Source organism: Leishmania martiniquensis, chromosome 30 (assembly GCF_017916325.1).
Source record: "Leishmania martiniquensis isolate LSCM1 chromosome 30, whole genome shotgun sequence".
NCBI lineage: Eukaryota > Euglenozoa > Kinetoplastea > Trypanosomatida > Trypanosomatidae > Leishmania > Leishmania martiniquensis.
In genome coordinates this window covers 234610-256114 of record NC_090165.1, presented here as the reverse complement: position 1 = coordinate 256114, position 21505 = coordinate 234610, and the positions used below count along the sequence as shown (strand labels likewise).

The window sequence follows — 21505 nt, the reverse complement described above, 5'->3', positions numbered from 1 at the left end:
GTACCGAAACTGCAAGCCTGGAGCGGCGTGCGTTGAGGTGCTAGTGGGCCCGTAATGAGGGCTCCAGCACACACACACAAAACACAACGAAAGGTCGGCTCGGGTCGGTCTTTTTTTTTTCAAAAGTCACAGTCAGGGCCCGATTTCCCTCCCCCACCACCACCTCTGCTGTCTGCGAAGCACCAAAAAAGCGTGGCAGCACGATATGTATAAGAGGAACAGAAGAGATGAGGCAGCACGGCATGGGAGAGGCGCACTGAGTGACACTGGCCCCAAAGGCGGAGTGTCCGAATGCAGGCCCTTGGTGACCGGCCTGCTCCTTCCTGGGACTCAACTCCTCACTGGATACAGCACCTTCTAATCGAAGAAGAGGGAAAGCGAAATGCCTTTTTGAACTGCTGCGCCACAAAACACGAACGAAGCCCCCACGCACTTCGTCGCGCGAGGCTTCTAAGGCAGCGCTCCTCTAGGCAACATATTGCATTCCTAGGCCGCGCTCCTGAGCAAGGGAGGAGGGTTGGAGCCGGCCGGCGGCGTGGTCAGAAAGAGCTGGCAGTCCCCTGTACCACCCAGCAGAATGCGCGTACCCAGCGGCGCGCCCTCCCGTGCCCGACGTGATGCCCGGCTCGTGGCCGGCGTTGTGATATTGCCACTGCGAGGCCCTTGCGGGCGCGGCATTCGCGTCCTCAAAGCCAGGGGAGCTAAAGCTCCCTATCCAGGCCCCGTTCGCACGAGGCAGCGCGTCGTTAGCAAAGCTGGCGAGCTCCACGCCATCTACCATATCACGGTCCGTAGCAGCATACTGATAGAGGCGAGCCGCAGAGCCACCAGAGGCGGCACCCAAGTTTTCCCCGTTGCTGCCCCACCACGCGTTGTGCGGTGGGGCCGCGAAGTAAGAAGCACGTTTGTGTAGGTCGTATACGGCGAGCCACAACGCCGCGAGCAGCACAAAGATGCATCCCGGTGCAATTGCAAAGGCCAGCGTGGCTTGCCTGCTGCCGTACGCCACACACAGCCACGGGATCGTTGCGCCAATAAAGAGGATCGATGGAGCAAAGGAAAACAAAAACACGGAGAAGACGGTGACGGACAAAGACGGGTGCCGGCAAAAGGGGGGGTCCCGCATGCTAAGAAAGATCACCATGCCGAAGCATAGCGCCGCACCGTAAACAGCGGAGCTGGCGATGGCGACGCTTCGGTCGTACGAGCTCATCGACTTGACTGCAAAGCATGCGCTGTGAGGGGCACTGTTACCTTTTATCTTTTGTTTTGAAGCTGCTCGGCAGTGCGCGTGCAGTCTCCTGCAGCGCCCCCCCCCTGTGGTGCTGCTGCAAAATACTGATCGAGAGACCCAAGTGAGACACGAGGTGAATGAGTAGAGGTTGTGTGCAAAGAGAACACGAGCTGACCGAGGCGCCCATGCAACGCGATGACGCTCGGTATATGCTCAGCAAAGGCCACGAGGGTGAAAAGGGAGAAGAGATGGAAGCGAGACGTTAGTGCCCGTCTCGTGTTCCACGTACAGATGGCTCCTCCGTTCTCGAAGTAACTGAAGAGCAATGGGGAAGCGATGTGACGCCTAGCGCTTCGTCCACGTACCCTTACTTGCCTCGCGTCACGCGAACGGATTCACTCGTGTCACTCATGCACCCACAACGGGCACAGTATTCTCTCCTCGCCTATTTGCAAGTCGCGAAGGATGGCATTGCAGTTCTCTTTCTTCTTGCCGGCCTTACCTTACTTGCACAAATCACCCATCGTCGATATGAGGAGAACAGGGATGCGTGGGCGGCTCCGCAAAGAGAGACTTGCCACCACTCTTCAGGCCCTGCACTGCGCGGATCGTCTGAGCGAGGTACGCTTGGATTAGCATTTTCACGAGCCCGTCATCAACTTCGGCAGCTTGAGGCTCGGCATATCGAGCATGCTGACAATCGTGCGGCGGCCGTGCCAAGCCACCACCAGCGCCACCAACGCAAAGACAGCGGAGCCGAAGCTGCTACAGGAGGCTGGGGTTGGTGTCTTTCGCTCTGCTAACTCCGCTTTGCTGACGGTAGCAATCGTCAGCTGCACAGGTACGGTGGAGCTGGTAGTGGAAACGGCGCTCTTGAGTACAGAAGAGGCATCCAGTTCGAACAAGTGATCTGGTAGCTCAACCGTCGCCTCCAGTGACACAGCTGAGGAAGCAATGTTTGCAAAACTAACCGAGCGAGTTGCGTCTAGAGGGGCGCTGCGAACCACTAAGCCCGTCTGTTCGTCAACCACCCGCACCACGACGTACTGCGCCACCTCCTGCCTCACATCCACCCTCCCGGCAACGGTGATGAGGTTGGCGGGGGCCGCGGCAGATGGCGCAGAGAGCGCGCCGCAAAGCAAGCAGAGTGCAAGCACCCAGGTTCCACGCACGCTGTGAAGATGAGAGAAAAACTTCATGGCGCTCCAGAGTCAATACTGGCTGCCACGCAAGTTTTGATGAATATGAAGGGAGGAAAGACGATCGCACAAACAACGCGAAAGGGAAAAAAGGATCAGGGAAGCAGAGCAGAGCAGTCTGAGAGAAAGATTCGTCTACGGCGGAACCCCAAAAACAGGCGCAAGGCACATAGAGAGCGCATGAGGTTGCAGCTTAGGGGACTGAGTACCTCTGGCTGCAGCAGACAACTTTTCGATGGTAGAAGAGGATCGCAGCGCAGTCTCTTCCAAGGCCGGAAAGCACAGCATGTTGTCAGGTGTTCGGTTACTCCATATATATCCGTGGCTGCGCGTGGATGGGTGCGTGTTCGCCCTGACCTTTACAGCAAACGAAGGAGGCGCCTGTTCATGATCGAGCCGCCGTGCGGGGCTAGAAAGTGTGCAGTTCTTTGGTCCGTGCAGGGATCAAACTACGCATCGGCGCAGTAACGGCATCGAAGAAAGTGAAAGAAAGGGGCAAAGCAAGTCAAATGTATATATATATATATGACATGCGTGATAGGTGACTACAAAACCGGTGAATAACAACATACTGTCAGGTGCGTCACCAAACCCTCTTGCTCATGCAGAATGTGAGATCGAGAGGGGGAGGGAGGGAAGGAGGGAGGGGGGAACAGACAAGAGCAGCAACGGCAGCCCTTCTCTTCGAAGGCAAAAGAGACCAATGTGAATGATAGTAGCGGACGCACACCTACACACCAGAAGACACAGCATGCGCTCCCTTTCTTAGAATGGTTAGTGAGCGTGGGGGGAAGAGGGGCACCGCCTCGTTTCCCCACTGTTTTCTGTGCTCATTTTTCGTGTGTGTGTGTGTTTCAGTGTGTGTTTCCGGGGGGAACGTGAAGGTGATCACTCATGAGACGAGGCAAGAGAAGGACGAAGAAACAGCGAGAGAAAGAGACAGCGGCAGATTCGACACGGGTACGGTACGCGCACGCACGCATTACAGTCAGTAAAGAGAAAACACACAGGAGCGCGCATGCACGTTGGCCCGTAGCAAAATCCAAGCAAAAAAGGATGGAATGAGGAACAAGGAGCTGGGAGAGGGGTACCGATGGAAGAGGCATCAAGCGGCAGAAGGAGAAGAGACAAACGAGAAGAAAGATGAAGAGAAGGGAAGAAAAAGGTCGTGCCTCTTGATCGATATGGCTTACAAAGAATGGAAGGAAGGGATAAAGGGGTGGGGGAGAGGGGTGACAATCCATGCAAAATGAAGGGAAAGGGGGAGTAAGAGGAATCGGACGAGAAGCCACAGAAGTCCGGCGACAGGAGAAAAAAAAGGTAACGCGGGGACCTCACACACACACATAAAAACAAGACTGTGTATGAAAATGGAGAGAGGGGCTCTTCTCGCACTCACAGGAAAGAGGAAAAGGAAACGAGGGAAAGGGGAAGAGATAAGGCGCGCCCCATGTGCATTCCTGACGGTATATCTACAAGCGCGCGCACAGCGTCTGATAGACAGGCTTGCAAGGCGCACAGAGAGAGCCGTGCCATGTCATCACTGCTGTCCTGCCTTCACCGCATAACGGCTTCTCACACCCTTCACCTTCACGAAAACGTGAGTTAAAAAGAGAGTCGCTCACAGAGAGAGAAAGCAGTGATTCGCGATTCGGAGCACACTCAGAGAGAGAGACGCTAATATGTGCCCGCCCAATGACACACACACACACAGACACAAACGCACATCTCTACCTATGCGCAACTGATGTCAAAGAGCAGAGAAATAGAGAGATGAATGCCCTGACGCTGGCGAGCGAGAAGAGCGAGCAACCCTCTTTCTGATACTTTTCCTCCCTTCCTCCCTTCCCCCCCCCCTTGCTCTCCTTATGTGCGTACAATGACCGCAAGAGCAGGCATGCAGAGAAAAGGTAGGAGGGGGACGGCGGGCGAGCACGAAGGTCGCTTCATAGAATGTGTTCGTCCCCCAGCTGCTCTGCTTGACTCCCAGTGAAAGTGGAGATTTTTTCCAAGCCCCTAGCACTCCTGCCGGGGTTCTGTAGGACGTGACACTGGCGCCACACACGGTTCAATTGTGCGCTGGCCAGCTGAGGGGGGAGGGGGGGCAACTCGAAAATGGCAGAGTGCAGGTGGGTGAGTGGGTGAAAAAGAAAGACAAGCCTGAAGTTCAACTCCTCAGCGAGCGTCAAAAAGCGAGAGAGCATCCAAAGAAGGGGGTGGGGGTGGGAAAGCATAACGGGGAGAGTCGCCATGAGCGTCAGCGCACCAACGAAAAAAAAGGCAGAGGACTTGACAAGGCGGGCAAAGAGCGTCCCCGTTCTTCCCCTTCTCTCGCTCGCTACTCCATTCTGGAAGCCGACTTTCGACAGTACGCAGCGAATGCTGAAAAAGGTCGGAGCAAACGAAAAAAAAAACGAAGATCAAAGCAAAAGCGCATGCGGCACAAAAAGAGATTCGACGGCACAAAGGCAAGCCAAAAATAAGAGGTGATAAAAGCAACGAAGACACACGCACACACGCGAGAAACACGCAAAAAGTTAGCTGCACACGGCAAATCGTCCGGCGCCCGTGTGCTGTTCTCTCCCTAGTGGGTACGCCTCACCTCAGACAACACGACTCATCCGCGCACAAGCATTCCGCATCGGGTCGATCCCTCAACAGCCGGCGCCTTCTCGTAGCAAGAGCCCCTCAAGATCGAGCCAGTGGATGAAGAGCTTGAGAGGCTACGGAAATCGAATGTAAGAGAGCTCAAACAGCCCACACACTCTGCAGTCACAGTACTTCAAAATGCGCCCCCGTAGTGAAACGCGAAGCGTCTCCGAGACTGAGAACAAAGACACAAAAAAAAAGAAGGGGTGATGAAATGCAACGTGGCGAAAGGCAGCTCCACGAACAACACTGGGGCAGAAAAGGATGGCGCTGCGTAGCAGACACACAGATGAGTGAGACAGAGCAAAATCAAACGAAAATAACGCATAGGAATAGAGAGAAGATAGGGAAAGCGACGATGTAGCCGGAGAAGCCTCACTGCCCTACAAGGGCAAGTGGGGAGTTGAAGAGAGGAGCAGGAGAAGCAGAGCTGCCAGATACGGAGACGATGAATCGGAAGGAAATTGAAAGTGCCATCGTAGACTTTTCTGCAAGGCTGCTCTCTTTTGCGGTAAGAACGCCGTTGCTCGCGATGGCCTGTGTGTGTGTGTGTGAATGGAGTCCTCTGGCGGCTGAAGCTACACGTGCGAGAGAAAGCTATTTAGCAGGTTCGCGCACACTGGCACACATCGGCACGCGTTTCTCTTCAGCGACCCCCTGTCGCTCTCATGTTTACCGTCTTCCGCTGTGTTGCCCCAAAAAAGGAACAGAAGAGGCAAATGGTAGAGTTCAACGAAAAAAAAAGAGGAGGCGCAAGAGCGGGCCCCACAAAAGAAAAAGAGAGACGACCGCAGGGGAGGGCCCAGAGGGAGGGACAGCGGCAGAGAGAGGACACAAAGAAAGCAGTGACCATGAAGGTATGAGGAAGCAGAGGAAGAGGCAGCAGGGCAGCGGCACGGGCAGGAGCCAGAAGAGAAAGTGAAGAGGGAAAGAAGAAAAAGCGAGAGGTCACGCAATGGCATACAAACCTACAAAGGATGCACAAAGGAAGCTGACTCTCGCCTTCTCAACGTTGAGTCCAAATACGCTCCTTTTTGATGGGGCGGAAGGTCTTGGGGCTTTTTCTCAAACATGCCTTGAGCTTGCCTCGCTCTCTCACTCTTCCACGACGCCATGCCCAGCTTGATTACGTCGTTGTGCCCCTCACCCCCATCATGCCGCTGACGCGGTCAAATCGGCCTGCCGCCGCCGTCAGGGGTACCTTCGGGTCACGCCCACCGGCAGCAGCAGAGAAGTGCATTGTAGTTGATGGCAAGAAAGGGATGCCCAAAGCGGCTCATTCTACACGGCGCTGCGGCTACTTCGTGGGTTTGTCGGAGCTGTTGCTCCCCGTCAGTTTTTTCCGCGCAGCCTGCGGCGCCACCTTGGCAGGAATGTGATATTCCACCTTCTTGATAGGGCCAGTGGCGCCTTGCTTCGCCGGCCCCCCCGCCGCGCTGGAGCTCGACGTCCCCTCCGCCCCTGTCACAGGAAGAGAGGCAGCGTCACTGCCGTTGGTAGACGCTCTTTTGGACGCCCTGCGTTGCCGCAGCTCATCTGCTGTTGTGGAAGAGTGGGAGGGGGACTTTTCCTGCTCTGATGAGTCTCTATCGTAGGTGTAGCCAGCCAACGTGACGACCGCCTGCGAGGGTGACTCATTTTGCACAATGACCTCACTTGTAAACTCTTTCGAGAAGTTATGGGCCGGATCTGGATCGGGGGTTATCGGCGCCTTAAGCTTGCGCGCCTCTAGAAGGCCGAAATCCAGGTTTGAAAAGCACTTGTGTGCCTTGAACGCCTCCAAGGTTTGAAGGCGGTGCTCAGGGCTCTTGTTGAGCAGGCACCGAATCAAATCTTTTGTCTCCTCAGTGATGTGCATATGGGGCGGGAAGGAGACCTCCTCCGTCAAAATCTTCATCTGCATCTGCATGGGATTTTCGTCGTAAAATGGGAGGTCATTGAAGAGCATCTCGCACATCATGAGACCTAGGGACCACCAGTCTACCGCCTTGCCATGCGGCACACCCTTCAGCAGCTCGGGGGCCAGGTACTCGTTCGTACCGCAGTACGTGACAGCGTTCGGCTCGTGCACGTTCGCCTTTGCAAGCCCAAAGTCGGTAAGACAGGCGTGGCCATCACGGTCAAAGACGACATTCTCCGGCTTCAAATCGCGATAGATGATGTTGCGGCTGTGCAGATACCCAAGTGCAAGAGCGACTTCGGCTGCGTAAAACTTGACGACCTCTTCATCGAGCGGTGCGTGTTGCTCAATGTAGGTGAAGAGCTCGCCGCCTGCTAGTAGGTCGAGGATCATGTACAAGTTTCCTTGCTCTTGGAAAGAGTAGTGAAGGTGAACGATAAAAGGATGGTCGATTTCCTCCAAAATAATACGCTCCGCAAACGGCGCCTTAATCTCCGCCTGCCTCATCTTCTCTGCGCTCATCTCCTTCATAGCGTACCACTTCTCCGTATCCTTCTTCACTACCATGAACACCTTGCCATAGGAGCCTTTGCCCAAAACGAACTTCTTTTCGAAGTCCCTAAGCGTCACCTTCTCCGACTTGGAGCTGCTCGAATTGTAATGTCGAAGTGTGTCCATCCACTCCGTTTTCCGCTCCTCTCCGTCTGCTTGGAAGTACGTGGCCTCTGCCTTCTCCGGCTGCACCGCCCACGTGTTCGGCTCTGAAACTTCGCGCAGGGTGGCACACTTGAGGTCCAGCTCCTTCACCACGGCCGCGCCGGATTCTTTGTCCGCCTTTGTCTTCCAAAAGCGTAGCTTCGTGTCTTCGATCTCGACATAACGCGTCTCCCAGTTACCTTCCTGAGATAGCACCTTCAAATATCCACTCATGCCTCCTATTCTTTGTGTGTCCGTTTGCGCGTCCACGGTGATGTCCAGCCGCCGAGTCTGTCGTTCTTTCGTGTGCGCAGCGTGGCCGCCTGCGAGAAAGTAAAGGGCACACCAGCTACGAAGTTGAGGAGCCTGCTGCGAACACCAAAGAAACGAGAAACAGAGAGTCCGGCCCACCAACCACGCGTAAGCGACAGCGAACCTAAGGAACTCTGTAGACCACCACCCGAGAGGACAAGCGCGCAGAGCCAATCACAGCAGCAGAGGTTGTCACAGGCCCAGGCTCAGGCTCACAGGCGCTTCAGTACTCCTTCGGCTTGATTGTGTGCGTACAGGGCAGTGGATCAAGAAGCGCCAGTGAAGCGACGAGACTCGAACACTGAAAGGAAGAAAGGCGAAAAAAAAAGAAGCGACTGTACGCTTAGGCACAGAAGCAGCCAACAAAAAGGAAGGAGAGTAAGAAAGAAATGGGAGGCGCGTGTGCAGCGGATGCCACACCACGGAAAAGGGAGGGTGAATACAATCAACAAGACTACCAAGGAAAAAAATATGGGGAATCTATACTTCTCCTGTCGAGCTGATGTTTGCAAAGGGGGGGTGCGAGAAAGGGATCCTGTTGCTTGTGCTGATGCAAGGGTAGAGAGCACGCAGCAAACACAGGAAAGAGAAGAGCTGAGTGAAGGTAACCACAGAAAGCTACGAGAGACACAGAGGCGATAAAAAGGCGGAGAAAAGTAGGGGTGAAAATAGAACGAAAAAAATGTTAAGGCAGGGAAAAGGGGTGGTGTTGGAGGCGGGCTGTCAGAGCAATCGAGTGGGGGAAAAGGGAGGGAAAAAGAAATAGGAACAACCACCGCGAGCTAACCAAAAAACAGAGGAGAGAGCGAAGAAACGAGGGTCTGACCAAAGGAGTGTCTCGTACAAGAAAGCTTGAGAAACAAGAACGGCGCCGTTTGGTGATAAGCGGGCAACCTCATGAGATACCCTGGAGGAGAAGCGGGAAGCTAAAGGGGCGAGCAAAGAAAAAAGTCAAGGCAAAGAGACGCAAAACAGAGGGGAGAGGGAAAGGAAGGAAAAGTGTATGAAGTCCGTCTCTCCGTACTTTCTCCCCTCTGATACTGCCGTCTCGGTCGCTTCCGCTGGCGCAGAACTTGTTCAGCGCCGCTCCCGGGCAGAAGGAAAAGTACGCGGAACAGTCCTACAAAGGAAAGGAGCTTCAGGTATTAAGAAAAAGACTAGGTATGGAAGGGTAATGGAGTTGACAAGACGGAGAGGGGCTCTCTGCGAGAGGGAGATCTAAATGAAATCAAGTAGTGGGATGGTCAAGTGAGTGTGGAGCCGCTTTCCTTGAGGTTGAGTTCGCCTGGGGCAGTCGAGAGTATGCGCTTTGTTTTCTACGGCTGCGTAGATTTGATGTGCGCGCACGACGAGGTGAAAAGGGAGAAGAGCGGTTCATAATAGTCAGGGAGCGGTCGAGTAGAAGAGATGCACCAGGGCGCTTAGCTCGTAACGCATGGGAAAAAACGGGAGCGATTTTCGGGCTTTACTTGCGTGGCCCCACGGTGATTCGCTGGGGAAAAGAGGTGGAGATACCACCACCCTGCAGCTCCTTGGCAAGACGGCTACTCTGACAGCCGATTCACCACCATCAGGTCCTCGCCCGTACGGCATGGGTTTCAGGGCTCCAGCATACCCCCGCCCATCTGCGCAAAAGTCGGAGCAGACCAACTCGCTGCTTTTGAACATGTGTCTTTCCTCTGCTTCTGTATATGCCCCCCCGCTGGTGCTTGTTTCGCTGCCTGCTTTCTTCCGTGTGGGTGAGGCGAGTACGCCTCCCTGCTCAGCATCCAGGAGGTCACCGCGCTATTTGTAAAGAAAAAAATATTGCTGTGTAGTAATTTGCTTCGTTGATGGTTCATGAATAGCTTGTGTGAATCTATGAGAAATCCGTGTAGCGCGCGCTCCCCCATCCCCTCACTGCTTTGCTACACCCAAGTCTAAACCAGAAGACGGAGCGTCTCTAGCCATGTATACCTTGTTCCGCTAGTTGCGATGTAGCGTTTCCTAGGGTTTCGTTGACGCACTGCATCAGGAAGCAGTGATACGAAGCGGTGCATTGCTGAATGTGTCGCTGGTCAGCGGCAGCTAGCCACAATGCGAAGTAATGTCGAAGGAGCAGCAGCTCCTCTCTTCGTCGAACAGCTTCCACACGCGTAGCTGTGGTCGAGGAAAGGATAAGACCCCTTGTACGCGTGCGCAGCACACTCTGCAGGATCGCGGAAGGCAAGAACACCTCACTCTGCTTCTCAACAGGAGTAGCCGTACCTGCACCAGTGCTCCTTTCGCCTGCAAAGCTGCGCTCGCCCTCGGGCCTCGAAAACAGGTGAGAGACTACGGCAGGCCCCTTTGCGGCGCCACCATGATCTTGATGCGAGCAGCCACCGGTCTTGCTCCTGTCTATTTTTCCTTCCGAGTGCGGCGCTCTAGCGGTAGAGCTGCGTCGCGGACGAAGATGCGCGAGTTTCCCGGTGTGGAGTAAAGGTTCGCACGGGACTGCTGAGTGGACGCTGCATGACGCAGTGTGCTCGGAAGACTGTCGTGATGTTACCTGCGCATCTGGAGCTGGCGAGCGACTGAAGCGCGCCCGCCTCTCCCTCTTTTTGTGAAGGAGAACTTCGCAGCTCAGGAGGGCGCTGTCGTGCAATCGGGCCGCTGCTTTTGAGGGGGTGCTGCCGGAAGCATGAGAGAGAAGATTCTGCACGAGGCCCAGCGTTTCCTCGTCTGGTATGCTAGCTATGGTAGGTGCCATTTCTGCAGAGGGAAGCAACGAGCCCGGGCTCACATCTGCCCCCAGAGCCTCCCACCACTTGCGCTGAACGGCGTCGATGACCTCATCGTGGTCCATCAGGTGCGCATCGGCCCGGCCTTCATCTACAACAGCGTCGTCAGCCTCCGCCGCAGTACTTTGACTTGAGGAAAGATCGCCTTTCCGGGCCAGCCTCGTCACGGGACCGCGATCGGTCTCTCTAATCTGCCCGGTGGCCTCGGCACACGGGAGAGTCTTCCTTCTAAAACGCCCGCGAGCGTCCTCGTGTGAGGTTGACAGCATCGCCCTTTTGAACTCCACGCCGACAGGGAGCACCTGGGTAACGGCGAGATCAAGTGGCCGTCGTTCCTTTGCCAATCTTGCAGCAGCAGCCGAGTCGGCGACGGATTCCCGGAAGCTCCAGAAGCCAGACATGGTGGAAAGAGACGAAAAAAAACAGCCAGATGCACTTTCGAAGGAAATGGTCCTTTCTGAATACCAAGAGGTTAGAGGACAAAAGAGTAGAGAAAGGCGCTGATCCTGGAATCCTTCGCAACGGCCTGCCCAGAGAGCAGTGGGGATCGCGGTCGGAGGCCCTTCCAGGCCAGGCAAGCCCCGCGAGACGTTCGTCTCTCTGCACGCCAGGGATCGAGGGATGCACGCACGCACACTCACACGCATTTGTTGGAAGGTCAACGTTGGCAACAAAGGTGGAGGGATGGCGTTTGGTTCGTGACGCAAGCGGAGATCTATGCGGTTGCTGTTGCCGCTTTTCGTTGCACCCCCGCTTCCCTATTACAAGATAGGATGGCGCGGATGCATCTCTTCCCTTAAGTGAAGCTGCACAAGTCCCACCAACCTCGGCAAGTCAGTCCGCGACCGACAACCAAAACATGCAGCAAAGAGCGAGAAAAAAGAGAACAAAGACAGAAGTGGTCCAACCCATCATAGTGGGATGTCCGCAGCCCTGTGACGGCAGTGATTCTCGATAAAGCGCCTAAGTGATGCCAAGACAGAAGAGTAAAACGCTAGTCCAGTCCCGTTATATCCCAGATGCTCCATTTCCCTCTCCATCCGCGCGTCCCCCCTCCCCGTACATCGCAGACCCATCAGAGCTCAGACAAGTATGCGCTTCCTAGTCGCTCCTTTTTTGCCTGCTCTCTAGCGTCGTCGCCGAGGAGCCGAAAAGACAGTATCTCCGCTTCGGCCAGACGCACCTCTCCCCTCCCGACGTACGGCGTAGGGGAGAAGGAAAAAGTCGCAAAAGATGAATAACGATTTCGCTAGTGAAGAAACGCTCCAAGGAAGAAAAGGGCGAGGAGTGGCAGCCACGCAGTAGTCAAGTGCATACGGAGCTCCGTAACTCCTTCCTACCCCATACTGCAGCTCTGGCGCATGCACCCGCTTGTCATCCGAGCCTGATCCTGAGACTAAGCCGCTCGCTTGGGCTGTGCCGTCATAACCGCCCCTCGCACTAGCACGTGCGGCGCGATTGGCATTGCCGTCTCATTGACTGAGCAGAGGCCACAGGGCAGTCTCGCAGCACCATCTCTGAATATTAGCGCCAGAAGGGGAAATAAGATGAGCAGTAACTGCAAATTCAAAGAAAAAACTCTGCTCGTTCTTTTCCATGCAGGTTGCCGGAGAGAAGAGATGCCACGAGGGAAAGCATCACTGCTCTCTCATCTTCTGCAGCGCAGCCGCTATTTCTGCTGAGTCGGAATCGGCGGGGATACCCTTAACAAACCAGTCCACGAGCCTGGGGCTCAACTCGGATGTGAACTTTTCAGGGTTGTCTTCGAGCGCCTTAAGCACGACGGCACTCACTGCAGCATCGTGAACCTTGTTTCGGCACGGGCAATCGGCTGGTGCCGACGCAATGGCCATCACAGCCTCCAGCATTTGTCTGGGCGAAGCTTCTGCAGCATGCTTGAGAAGATTCTCAGGCAGCGTTTTGGCGAGAGCGTCGTTGGGAGAGACATTGTTTTTGGCAAAGGCGTTTTCAAGGCTGATGCGCAGCGCAGTAAGAGCTCCAAAGTGACGGCTGTACAGCACCTCAAGGGCCGCGGCACGGATGTTCTCATGATCTTCCTCATCCTCCACCATCTCACCCTCTTCGGGAGATGCCGCATTGACTGGCCGAGGCAGTCGCACACCAACAGTGCAATTTGCAATGGTAGTAAGAATTTCGGTGGAGGGCAGCTTCTGGGTGGATAGGGATTCCGCCACCTTGGCCAACGCCCCGAATCGAATGAAGCGGTATTCCATGCGCTTTATGAGTGCCGAGCACATGTTCTGCTGAATAGCGGAAGAGAGCTCGGTATTGGAGGCGTGTGCGTATCTCCAGATAAGAGCTGCGCTCCTAGCCCCTACAAAACCACTGACTTTCTCCAAACGCCCCAGCAATGTCACGTGGAGCTCCTCTAAGGCCGCTGTCAACTCTGCACTTGGCTCCTTAATCTGCTGTCTAATGTCAAGGATAGCTCTCATCAGTTCACCCACCTGATCGTCCGTGTGGAACTGTGCAGTCTCTGATAGACGAGCGAGCAGCCGGCAAATGTGCTTCTGGGAGGCGTCTACAAACGGCGCGGCGCAAAGAAGCACAATCGCCTCCCGTGAGTGCATCCCATCTACCTCTGCTAGAGCACGCCCCATCGTCTCATGTGCGATCCGCTTCCACTTCGCATTGTCACGCGTTTGCATGGAGTGACAATGGAGGACAGCCGCCAACGTGGACAGCTGCTGAACCGGCATCGATGGGATACACGACTCGAGATGGGAAAGAAGCTCGTCCTGCAGCTGATCCTTCTCTGTGATTCGCAAGCGCTGAAGCGCCTGCAGCACCATCACTACTTCAACAGGTGCCATTTTGCTCATCACTGACTGGACAACTGGCATAATCTCACTGACCATCACTTCCTTTGCCTCTGGTGGCAAGACGAGCCCCAATGCGTTCGCAAAAAGGGCCACATTCTGGGGGGATATGCCATTTATGTTGCTCCGCATCCACTGGAACGCCTGCGTCAGCGCCTCCATCGTTGCTGGGAGAGAGAATGTGGCTGCGCAGTTGATCACAATAGCAACAGACCGCTCGTCTTGGGTGGAGGGGTCGATGCGCGTGCGACGCAGAAGCCGTCGAGCCTCTGTTACAATCCCAGCCCGCTCCTTTCTCCCTTTTGCTTTTTTGTACCCGTGCTTCATTTGCAGTAGCTTATCTGCGTCTTGCGCGAGATATTGCTCCTTACCACGCCGCAGTGCTGTTTGGCGATTGTCACCCTCGTGCTGATAGTTCCCGATACTCTGTTGGCGGCTGCTCCACCCTTGCCGCCGATCGTCGTAGCCCTGGCTACGGTCATTATAGCTCTGGCAACGATTGTTGTACCCTTGCTGATGGTTGTCGTATCTTCGCATGCGATCATCGTACCGCTGCTGGTGATTTTCATAGCCCTGATTGCGGTTCTCATATCCACGGTTGCCGTCACGGTTGCGGGAAGATTCGTCGCGGCTTCCGTACCCGCCTCCTTGTTGCTGGTAATACTGCTGCCGAGGAGGGGGACCGCCATCGCCACCCCTGAGTCGAGGGCCACTTCCGCCGCCTTGGTGACCCCCACGCTGAAAGAGCACCACACACGCGCCCAGCGCCGTGCTGTATGCCCGAGCCGGGGGTGGCGCGCCCGTTAGTGTCACGCATCGCTGCAGCATCTGAGCCTTCGAAGCCCACTCCCTCTAAAGACTTCTGATGAGCGACTTAAGGTGAGGGTACCCGTGTAATTGGACTAAAAATGCCAGCAAGGAAAAAGAGAAATGAACCTGTTTGCTTCATATGTGCGCAAAAGAGGAGGTTGAAAGGGTGGCATACATTCTTGTGAGCATGTGGGCGCTTTTCGACGCACAGTGCGGATTTGCCCGCCCAGCACACTACATGATTGTCTCTCAAACACGGCGTGCACTGCTCTGAAGGAGTCGCAGTTAAGACAGAGTCGTGCAGGAGAAAAGGTGTCGAGGAGGGAGTATCGGCACGGTCTCCTTTTAAAGGAGCACGGTTCACAGAGCATGCCGCTTGGGGATGACCCTCAGCGAATGTGCTGTGGAGGGGGGGGCTGTAAAGCCGCTGAAGTTCTCTTCCATCTTGATTTTACGGAGTGCGCAGAAGATTCCAACCTATCCGGTTCTTTTTTTTGAAAACCGCTAAATGTATGCTAATAGTGAAGCTGCAAGCTTGAGCACCCTTCAAGAAAGATGAAAAATCAACATGAAAAAGAAGGACTCCTTGAAAAGCATGCGTAGAACCATATGAGCATGGCTCGATGGCATAGCGCATGAGATAAGCAATGAAGAGCAGTGATCAACGAAAGGCACGAGCGCGGGGTGCCCCACACGTGTAACTCGATGGGGGGGGTCAGCCTTTCAGGCTGTCCTAGCGAGCGTGTTACAAAACCGTGCAACTTGTACGCTATCAAGCTTCGCTCGACCCACTCCGAAGCCCCTCCAGATAGCGCTTGTGAAACTGCATCCGCTCCAGGTCAGAGCAGGGGCGCTCCCGAAGCAGCGCCAGAACCCAATCGTCTAAGAAACTGCTCAGACACTTCTCGCGCATGTATTGATCGTCCTCGACCTTCTTTGGTTCGAAATCTACCTCTGGAGGAATCTCTATCCCGCAGAGGATATCGTTCACGATTTCCAGAGCGAATTCCACAACGTTTTCGGGGTGCTGTTGAAGAACGCAGCGCGCGATCATCTCAAAGAAATCGACGGCGCCGCCTTCACGAAGATAGTTCTTCGCCGCCTCGATCGTCTGCTCATTCTTCGTCCACTCGGGCGCATTCATTTTTTTTCGCTCCAGGCCCCGCCTGTTGTGCAATGTGGTCACTTCGATGATCCTTGACTGCGTCGCACAGTCGATCAGAACCACTGTTCGATCGACTTTATTTTGCTGTGTCTGAGTTCACTGGTAGGTGAGTTGGTACCTGTGTTGAATTGAAGTCCCGCTCACCAGTTGTGTCTGCCTGAGGTGTTACTCGATCGAGGCAACGCAGAGAGTGAGATTTTCGGGAGAAAGAAAGCCTGGAAAGACAAAGTAGGCAATAATGGGCAAGGATCTACCACGAGGTTGTCACACTTGCCTAAGTGATAGGAATGCTCGCTTTGCCCCACACAACGTATCTGAGAGAGGCGAGAAAAAAGCAGCTCGTTCGAGAAGCTGAAACGAGAACAGCAAGGGGAAAGAGTAAATAGAGCTTATCAACGGATGGCAACGTCAGAGATCGCGCACTTCTGCGGCAGGCGCGCAGCGTGCCAAGGTGCTGACCACAGGAATGGCTGCATAGGCCCTGGTACTCTCGGCCTTGCGGTTACATCACCCTGTCTGAAACAGCTCTGACGGCCAGAGTTACATAAACAGTGAGAACTATGCCAGTATCGCGACTGCTGCTGCTTGGTGCCTGCCAGCTTGACCTTAGAAGACTCACCGTCTCATTACGTGCTTGCATCTTTTCTTCCTTCACAGGACACGACAATCGCATTCACCCAGACGCGCCTGCAAACCCACTAACTGAGGGAAGTAAAAGAAATGTGTAATAAACTAAAATAGGGGGAGGGGAGGGGGCAACGAAGCGTCGAGTGAAGCGACCCCACATATTTCGGTTCATTTTTCAGATATGATACTGCGGTGTACAACAGTGCCAAGCCTGTTTCTCTTGTGGTGCATTGTTCTTTCCTCTTTCAGACCATTTGCTTTGGTGCCTGGTGTGCACTGCATTCTGCTGCAAAACTTGAGGTTGTTGGGCCAACAAGGGAAAAAAACGAAGAAAAGACTGTACAAAGTGAAATAGTTTTTTTCTTGCGCTGTCGCTCTCACTGATTTGCCAGGGTACCGCGATGACGACCACGTCCACGGAACCCGCCGTAGCGTCTCAGCCCGCCTCTGCCATAGTGGTGGGGGCTGTAGTCCATGACGCCTCCCCCTCTGGTCGTGTCCAGTGTGTCGTCTCCTGTCACTTCAGGGTTTGAGCGCGCCGTTAACTTTGAGTGCTGCCAGTTCCTTTGCCCCAGATGGCGATTTCCATGGAACAAGTCCGGGTCAGGGTCATCCCACAAGTTGCCTGCGCCCCTGGGGCCACCGCGCGTATCGTCACGCCTGCTGCAGTTCGGCCGACGTCCGAAGCGCATGTCCAGAATCTTCTGCATCAAGTTCGCAGAATTCTCATCACCGCCGCATTCGAGACCCTCGTTGCTGCCAACTTCGATAGCAGTATCCTCTCCGCTGCCATCCCGGCGACCGCCTCTCTCAATCTCCCTCTCTCCGCCCCGTTCACCGCCACCGCCGCGACAGCAATCATCACCTCTGCCGCCGCTTGGGACCCCGCAGTCGTCATGTGCCGGGGCATCGCAAGGATGGGCGTTGTCGTTGCACGGCGTCTCGTACGGCCCGTCCAATGGCGCTGAGTAGAAACGGTCCCCTAACAGATCATGAGGTGGACTGGGAGGCTCGCGTTTCTCGACCCGAGGTCCTGGCGTTTGCTGTATCGGCACTGGTGACACAAGAAGAGGAGACACGCTGCACAAGCTTTGGCCTGGGCCGCCCGTCGTCTTTCGAAAGAGAATTTTGCAGAGATGCACAGACTCTCTGACGGCACGGTGCGCCGGTGGGTAGTACTGGATTGCGCGCCTCAGGGCCTCCTCGGCACCCGCCTTAATGATTGCCTCGGCCACCTGAGTGTTCTCCCAACAGAGATAGGTTAGAGCTTTGAGTCCGTGCAGAATTAGCTTCTCCACTCTCAAGTGCGTTCGCATGGCTTTCACAATGAGCGGAATCGCATCAGAGCTGGCGAGTAGTTGCCGATTTCTTTCTGAGTTGAAGGCAAACTGAGAAATGGCGCGGCAGGCCGACTTCTGCAAAAGCGCGTTGTTTTCGTGTGCACACATCACTTTCAGAATCGCCGGGATCGCACTCGCGGCGATCCGCTCCTTGATATCCGCGTTCCACGCAAGCGTCCCCAGCACAGAGCACCCGAGCTCCAGCATCCGCAGTCGCTCAACGTTGCCCATGGCGTAAATGATTAATTGTACGCCACTCGACTCGAAAATTTGCTGCTGTACGACTGTGTTGTCAAACGCGAGTGCACTGAGACCGGCACACGCGTTGAGCTGCACCTTCGCGTTTTCTCTGTGGAGGCGCATGGCCGTTAGCAGCTGCAAGACACCGCCAAGGCGGGTCACAGCGCCGTTGAGATTACTGTGCTCGTACGCTAAGTGAGCCAGTGCGTTGCACGCCTCCTGCTGCACCAGTGCAACCCTCGGAAAACGCTTCATTGCCTCCATCACAGCATCAGCTCCAAGAAGATCATAGAGTCGGTCCTTGTTCGACGGCGAAACAAGCGACAGCGTCACAATTGCGCGGCACGCCTCTTCTTGCACACTGCTGATGCTATCGTGCCGGCGCATGGCGGCAACGATCAGCTCCAACGCCGCTGCGGAGTCCTCTAAGGAGACGTTGCTTATGTTGGCCAGTGCACGGCACGCATGCTCCTGCACCTCGTGGTTGTTAGGATGGCTACGCATTGCATCGAGAATAGCTTTGTAGCCACTGTTCGCCCTGATCTGAGCGGCGTTGTTCTCGTTTGTCCACGAGAGATAGGATAGGGCCACGCAGCCATGCAGTTGTGCACGGTCGTAGTTCCGGTGCTGCGCCATTCCGCGAATAATGAGCGGAATCACCTCTTTCGCATTCAGCTCATTGCGGTAGGCTTCGCAGTTGAACGCGAGTTGGGCAAGAGCGCGACATGCGTTCTTCACGAGGCCAGGGCTTGTGTAATGTTCCTCTAGGGCCCTCATTATCAGCCGCACACCCCCCTTTCGCACCACATCTGCCTTCAGATCGCTATTCCAGCAGATAGTTCCGATTGCGAGGCATCCGTTTTCTTGCAGTCGCGCCTTTTTGCCACGATGCATGGAGCCCAAAATCAGCGTGACACCGTCATTGTCCGAAACGACTTGCTGGCCGGCCTGGTTGTTGAATGTCAGCCCAGACAATGCCGCACATGCCGCGATAAGTATATCCTCATTGTTGTGGAACCTTCGCATGGCTTCCAGTACCAGCAGCACGCCTCCGGATCTCGTAATGCTCCCTGTGATCATTGCCGAGTCAAACGATAGGTATGAGAGGAGACTACATGCCTCCTCTTGAATGGAGGTATTCTCTTTGTACACCCTCATTGTCTCCAGCAAGCGTGGCACACAGCCGGTGGTGTAAATCCTCTCTTTTATTTCCTTCATGTTGATGGCAACACTGCGCAAAAAGTGGATGCACTCGAGGATAACAAGCTCCGACCTGGTGTTGTTGAACAGCGACGACACGCAATCCCAGTCTATATATCGAGACCGCGGAATATTGCTAAACACGCGCAGCACGTGACCGCATAGCATTTCAGACTGCTGATACCGAGCCAACGCGTCGGCCAAGTTCAACGTGACAGTAGAGTCGGTGTCGACCATGCTCACCGCCCCAGAGCTGGTGACGTTCGCAGCTATGCGAGCGGCGTACGTGGTGATTTCCTCATCGCTAATGTGATCACGCAGCACATCCTCCAGCACAGCGACACCTTTCGCGTCAACGAACTCTTGAGTTACATGCCGGAAACGGTTGGGAAGCTCCTTGTAGAAGGAAGTGAACTCTGCCAGCGCACGGGTCACGATGCGGACAATGGTAGCATTACCGCAATGGTTCCGCAGCACATTCGTGAGTTGCGTGATGCCGTCCCCGATGTCGTACAGGTTGAAGTAAGAAAGAAGAGTAGCAGCAGCCAAGACACTCCTGCAGTCGTGGAGATTGTTGCGCAGGGTATCTACCGCGACCTTCGGCACCTCAAACTCGGAGAAAAGAGACACCGTAAAGTCGTCTGTACAGTAGTAATGGATGAGCGCGCATGCCCAGCGAGCAAACTCGGGCCAACTGGTGTGCTGACGCGCAACGCCAGCCACGCTCTCCACCATCTCCTCCACCTCGTCCGGAGACAATTTCGAGCTCACGCACGTCCTCAGCAGCAGGGAGGCGTTCTGCGCAGCACTACTCTCCGTGGATGTTTGGAGTCGATTCAGCAGAATCTTCACACGACTCGCTACATCTGGCGTCTGAGCGCACATGATGGTGTACTCTGGCGTGTCGATTCCTTTGAGGTCGATCTGCTGCATGGGCGATCCACGCACTATCTGGTCAAAAACGCCCTCCATTCTCCTTTACCTTCTTTCTCAGTTTTGCGGAATGAGTAAGTGATGCTATTTGGCAGAGGCGTGAAAATTCGCCTTCAATATGCACCTAAGCGTGCCCTTTCCTCCCTTTCCTTTGCACGGGTAAATAGCCTTCTGGTCTCTCTTTACCGTGATGCTTTCATGAAACCAGCAAGACACGCGCAAGCAGAATGGCGGAGCAGGGGGAAGATACAGACGTAGGGAAGAGTACTTCAAAGTGCTTAGTTCGTTTCGTGAAATCGGTGAGTAGAAGAGAAGAAAGATAGCTTCGTTTCTTTTTTTGCGTCTTTCTAGACTCCTTTTGGGGCGCAGGAGTTGTGGAAGGAGAGGGGCGATCGAGAGCTTACGAAAACAAAAATAGTAAGGAGAGGTCGTAGGACACAAAGGTGCGAGTAGAGACGAAGTTCGGGATCCCTTTACTCACTGTCTAGGGGCCAGAACGCAGAAGAGTGCGCATTCCCCACATACATCAGTTATCCGCCAGGTACGCTTACCAGGATCCTCCCTTAAAAATCACTCGTGGTAGCTGTCTTCGTTTTTGTCTTGCTGAGCCAGTTGCTAGGAACGCGGCGAAAAGCTTTAGAGAGCTGTTTTTTGATACGCAGTCGTCCCACACATGTATATTGAAACAGGTGCATGAGAGACGAACAGGATTGCCCAACCCTAAGCAGCTCGAGTCCAAGAAAGGAGAGGAAGCTACAGAAAAACAAAGGGAGGATGGAGCATAGACAATAGAGAAAAAAAAAGACTGGAATAGAATACGGTCTTGCTGTCATTTCACTGGTGACGGCCGCGGTAGGTGTCGTCAAAGGCCCGAGCCCCTTACGAGGCCCACTACTGCTAAGTTTACCATAAGGAGCGCACGTCGTCCATTTCCTTGGTTTGATCAACAAGCATGACCCTGGCAATATTATTCGCTAGATCAGGTGATTTGAGAAGTGAAACAGCGGCGAGGGCAAAGTAGATAGCGGTACCGGGGCTGCGGCTGGTGAGACAGTTGCCCGACCTCTCAACGGCTTTTGTGGAATAACTGACAGAAGAGGGGAGCTTCTCCTCAAAGCCAGGGTAGCAAGTAACAGTCGGCACATCGTCCAACAGACCCATAGGACCGAGGGCAACGGCGGGGGCAGCGCAGATCGCACCGTACAGCTTTCCCGATGCCTTCGTTTTATGCAGAATCTTCTTCAGCCCTTCGCTGTTGCCCAGATGAACGGCTCCTGGCATGCCACCGGGAAGAAGTACCCCGTCGTACTCATCGGCAGTGACGTCTCCGATCAGAACATCGCATACCACCTTCGTTCCATGCGCCAGTTTGATGTGTTTCGACTCCATTACAGAGGCGAGGGTCACCTTGATCGAGCTGCGGGCGAGGACATCAATAATGCTGACCAGCTCGATGTCCTCGGAGTCATCAGCCGCAACGACGAGAACGTGCATGGTGCCTACTTAAGAGCGATGATTCTGGCCAAAGTGAAAGATGGATGTCTCGAATGCGCCAGAGGAGCCTGGCACGAGAGAGCGAGAAAGTAAAAGTCGTATTG

The 21505-nt window shown here is 54.7% G+C and overlaps 8 protein-coding genes across 8 annotated transcripts; all 8 read right to left on the bottom strand.

Moving 5' to 3' along the window:
• Positions 1-466: 466 nt before the first annotated feature.
• Positions 467-1213, bottom strand: LSCM1_03704 (uncharacterized protein; the record flags this gene model as incomplete). The annotated part of the gene is made up of 1 exon (XM_067321237.1): positions 467-1213. One exon carries the CDS (start codon positions 1211-1213, stop codon positions 467-469), a length of 747 nt encoding a protein of 248 aa, XP_067176605.1.
• Positions 1214-1875: 662 nt separating this feature from the next.
• On the bottom strand, positions 1876-2433 carry LSCM1_03703 (uncharacterized protein; the record flags this gene model as incomplete). Its single annotated transcript, XM_067321236.1, has 1 exon — positions 1876-2433. One exon carries the CDS (start codon positions 2431-2433, stop codon positions 1876-1878), a length of 558 nt encoding a protein of 185 aa, XP_067176604.1.
• Positions 2434-6379: 3946 nt separating this feature from the next.
• On the bottom strand, positions 6380-7912 carry LSCM1_03702 (uncharacterized protein; the record flags this gene model as incomplete). The annotated part of the gene is made up of 1 exon (XM_067321235.1): positions 6380-7912. The coding sequence occupies one exon, from the start codon at positions 7910-7912 to the stop codon at positions 6380-6382; it is 1533 nt and encodes a 510-aa protein (XP_067176603.1).
• A 2020-nt stretch (positions 7913-9932) lies between these two features.
• Positions 9933-11153, bottom strand: LSCM1_03701 (uncharacterized protein; the record flags this gene model as incomplete). Its single annotated transcript, XM_067321234.1, has 1 exon — positions 9933-11153. The coding sequence occupies one exon, from the start codon at positions 11151-11153 to the stop codon at positions 9933-9935; it is 1221 nt and encodes a 406-aa protein (XP_067176602.1).
• A 1236-nt stretch (positions 11154-12389) lies between these two features.
• Positions 12390-14420, bottom strand: LSCM1_03700 (uncharacterized protein; the record flags this gene model as incomplete). The annotated part of the gene is made up of 1 exon (XM_067321233.1): positions 12390-14420. The coding sequence occupies one exon, from the start codon at positions 14418-14420 to the stop codon at positions 12390-12392; it is 2031 nt and encodes a 676-aa protein (XP_067176601.1).
• A 754-nt stretch (positions 14421-15174) lies between these two features.
• Positions 15175-15546, bottom strand: LSCM1_03699 (uncharacterized protein; the record flags this gene model as incomplete). The annotated part of the gene is made up of 1 exon (XM_067321232.1): positions 15175-15546. One exon carries the CDS (start codon positions 15544-15546, stop codon positions 15175-15177), a length of 372 nt encoding a protein of 123 aa, XP_067176600.1.
• A 1025-nt stretch (positions 15547-16571) lies between these two features.
• LSCM1_03698 (uncharacterized protein) lies at positions 16572-19946 on the bottom strand (the record flags this gene model as incomplete). Its single annotated transcript, XM_067321231.1, has 1 exon — positions 16572-19946. One exon carries the CDS (start codon positions 19944-19946, stop codon positions 16572-16574), a length of 3375 nt encoding a protein of 1124 aa, XP_067176599.1.
• Positions 19947-20810: 864 nt separating this feature from the next.
• Positions 20811-21401, bottom strand: LSCM1_03697 (uncharacterized protein; the record flags this gene model as incomplete). The annotated part of the gene is made up of 1 exon (XM_067321230.1): positions 20811-21401. One exon carries the CDS (start codon positions 21399-21401, stop codon positions 20811-20813), a length of 591 nt encoding a protein of 196 aa, XP_067176598.1.
• Between the last annotated feature and the right edge of the window lie 104 nt (positions 21402-21505).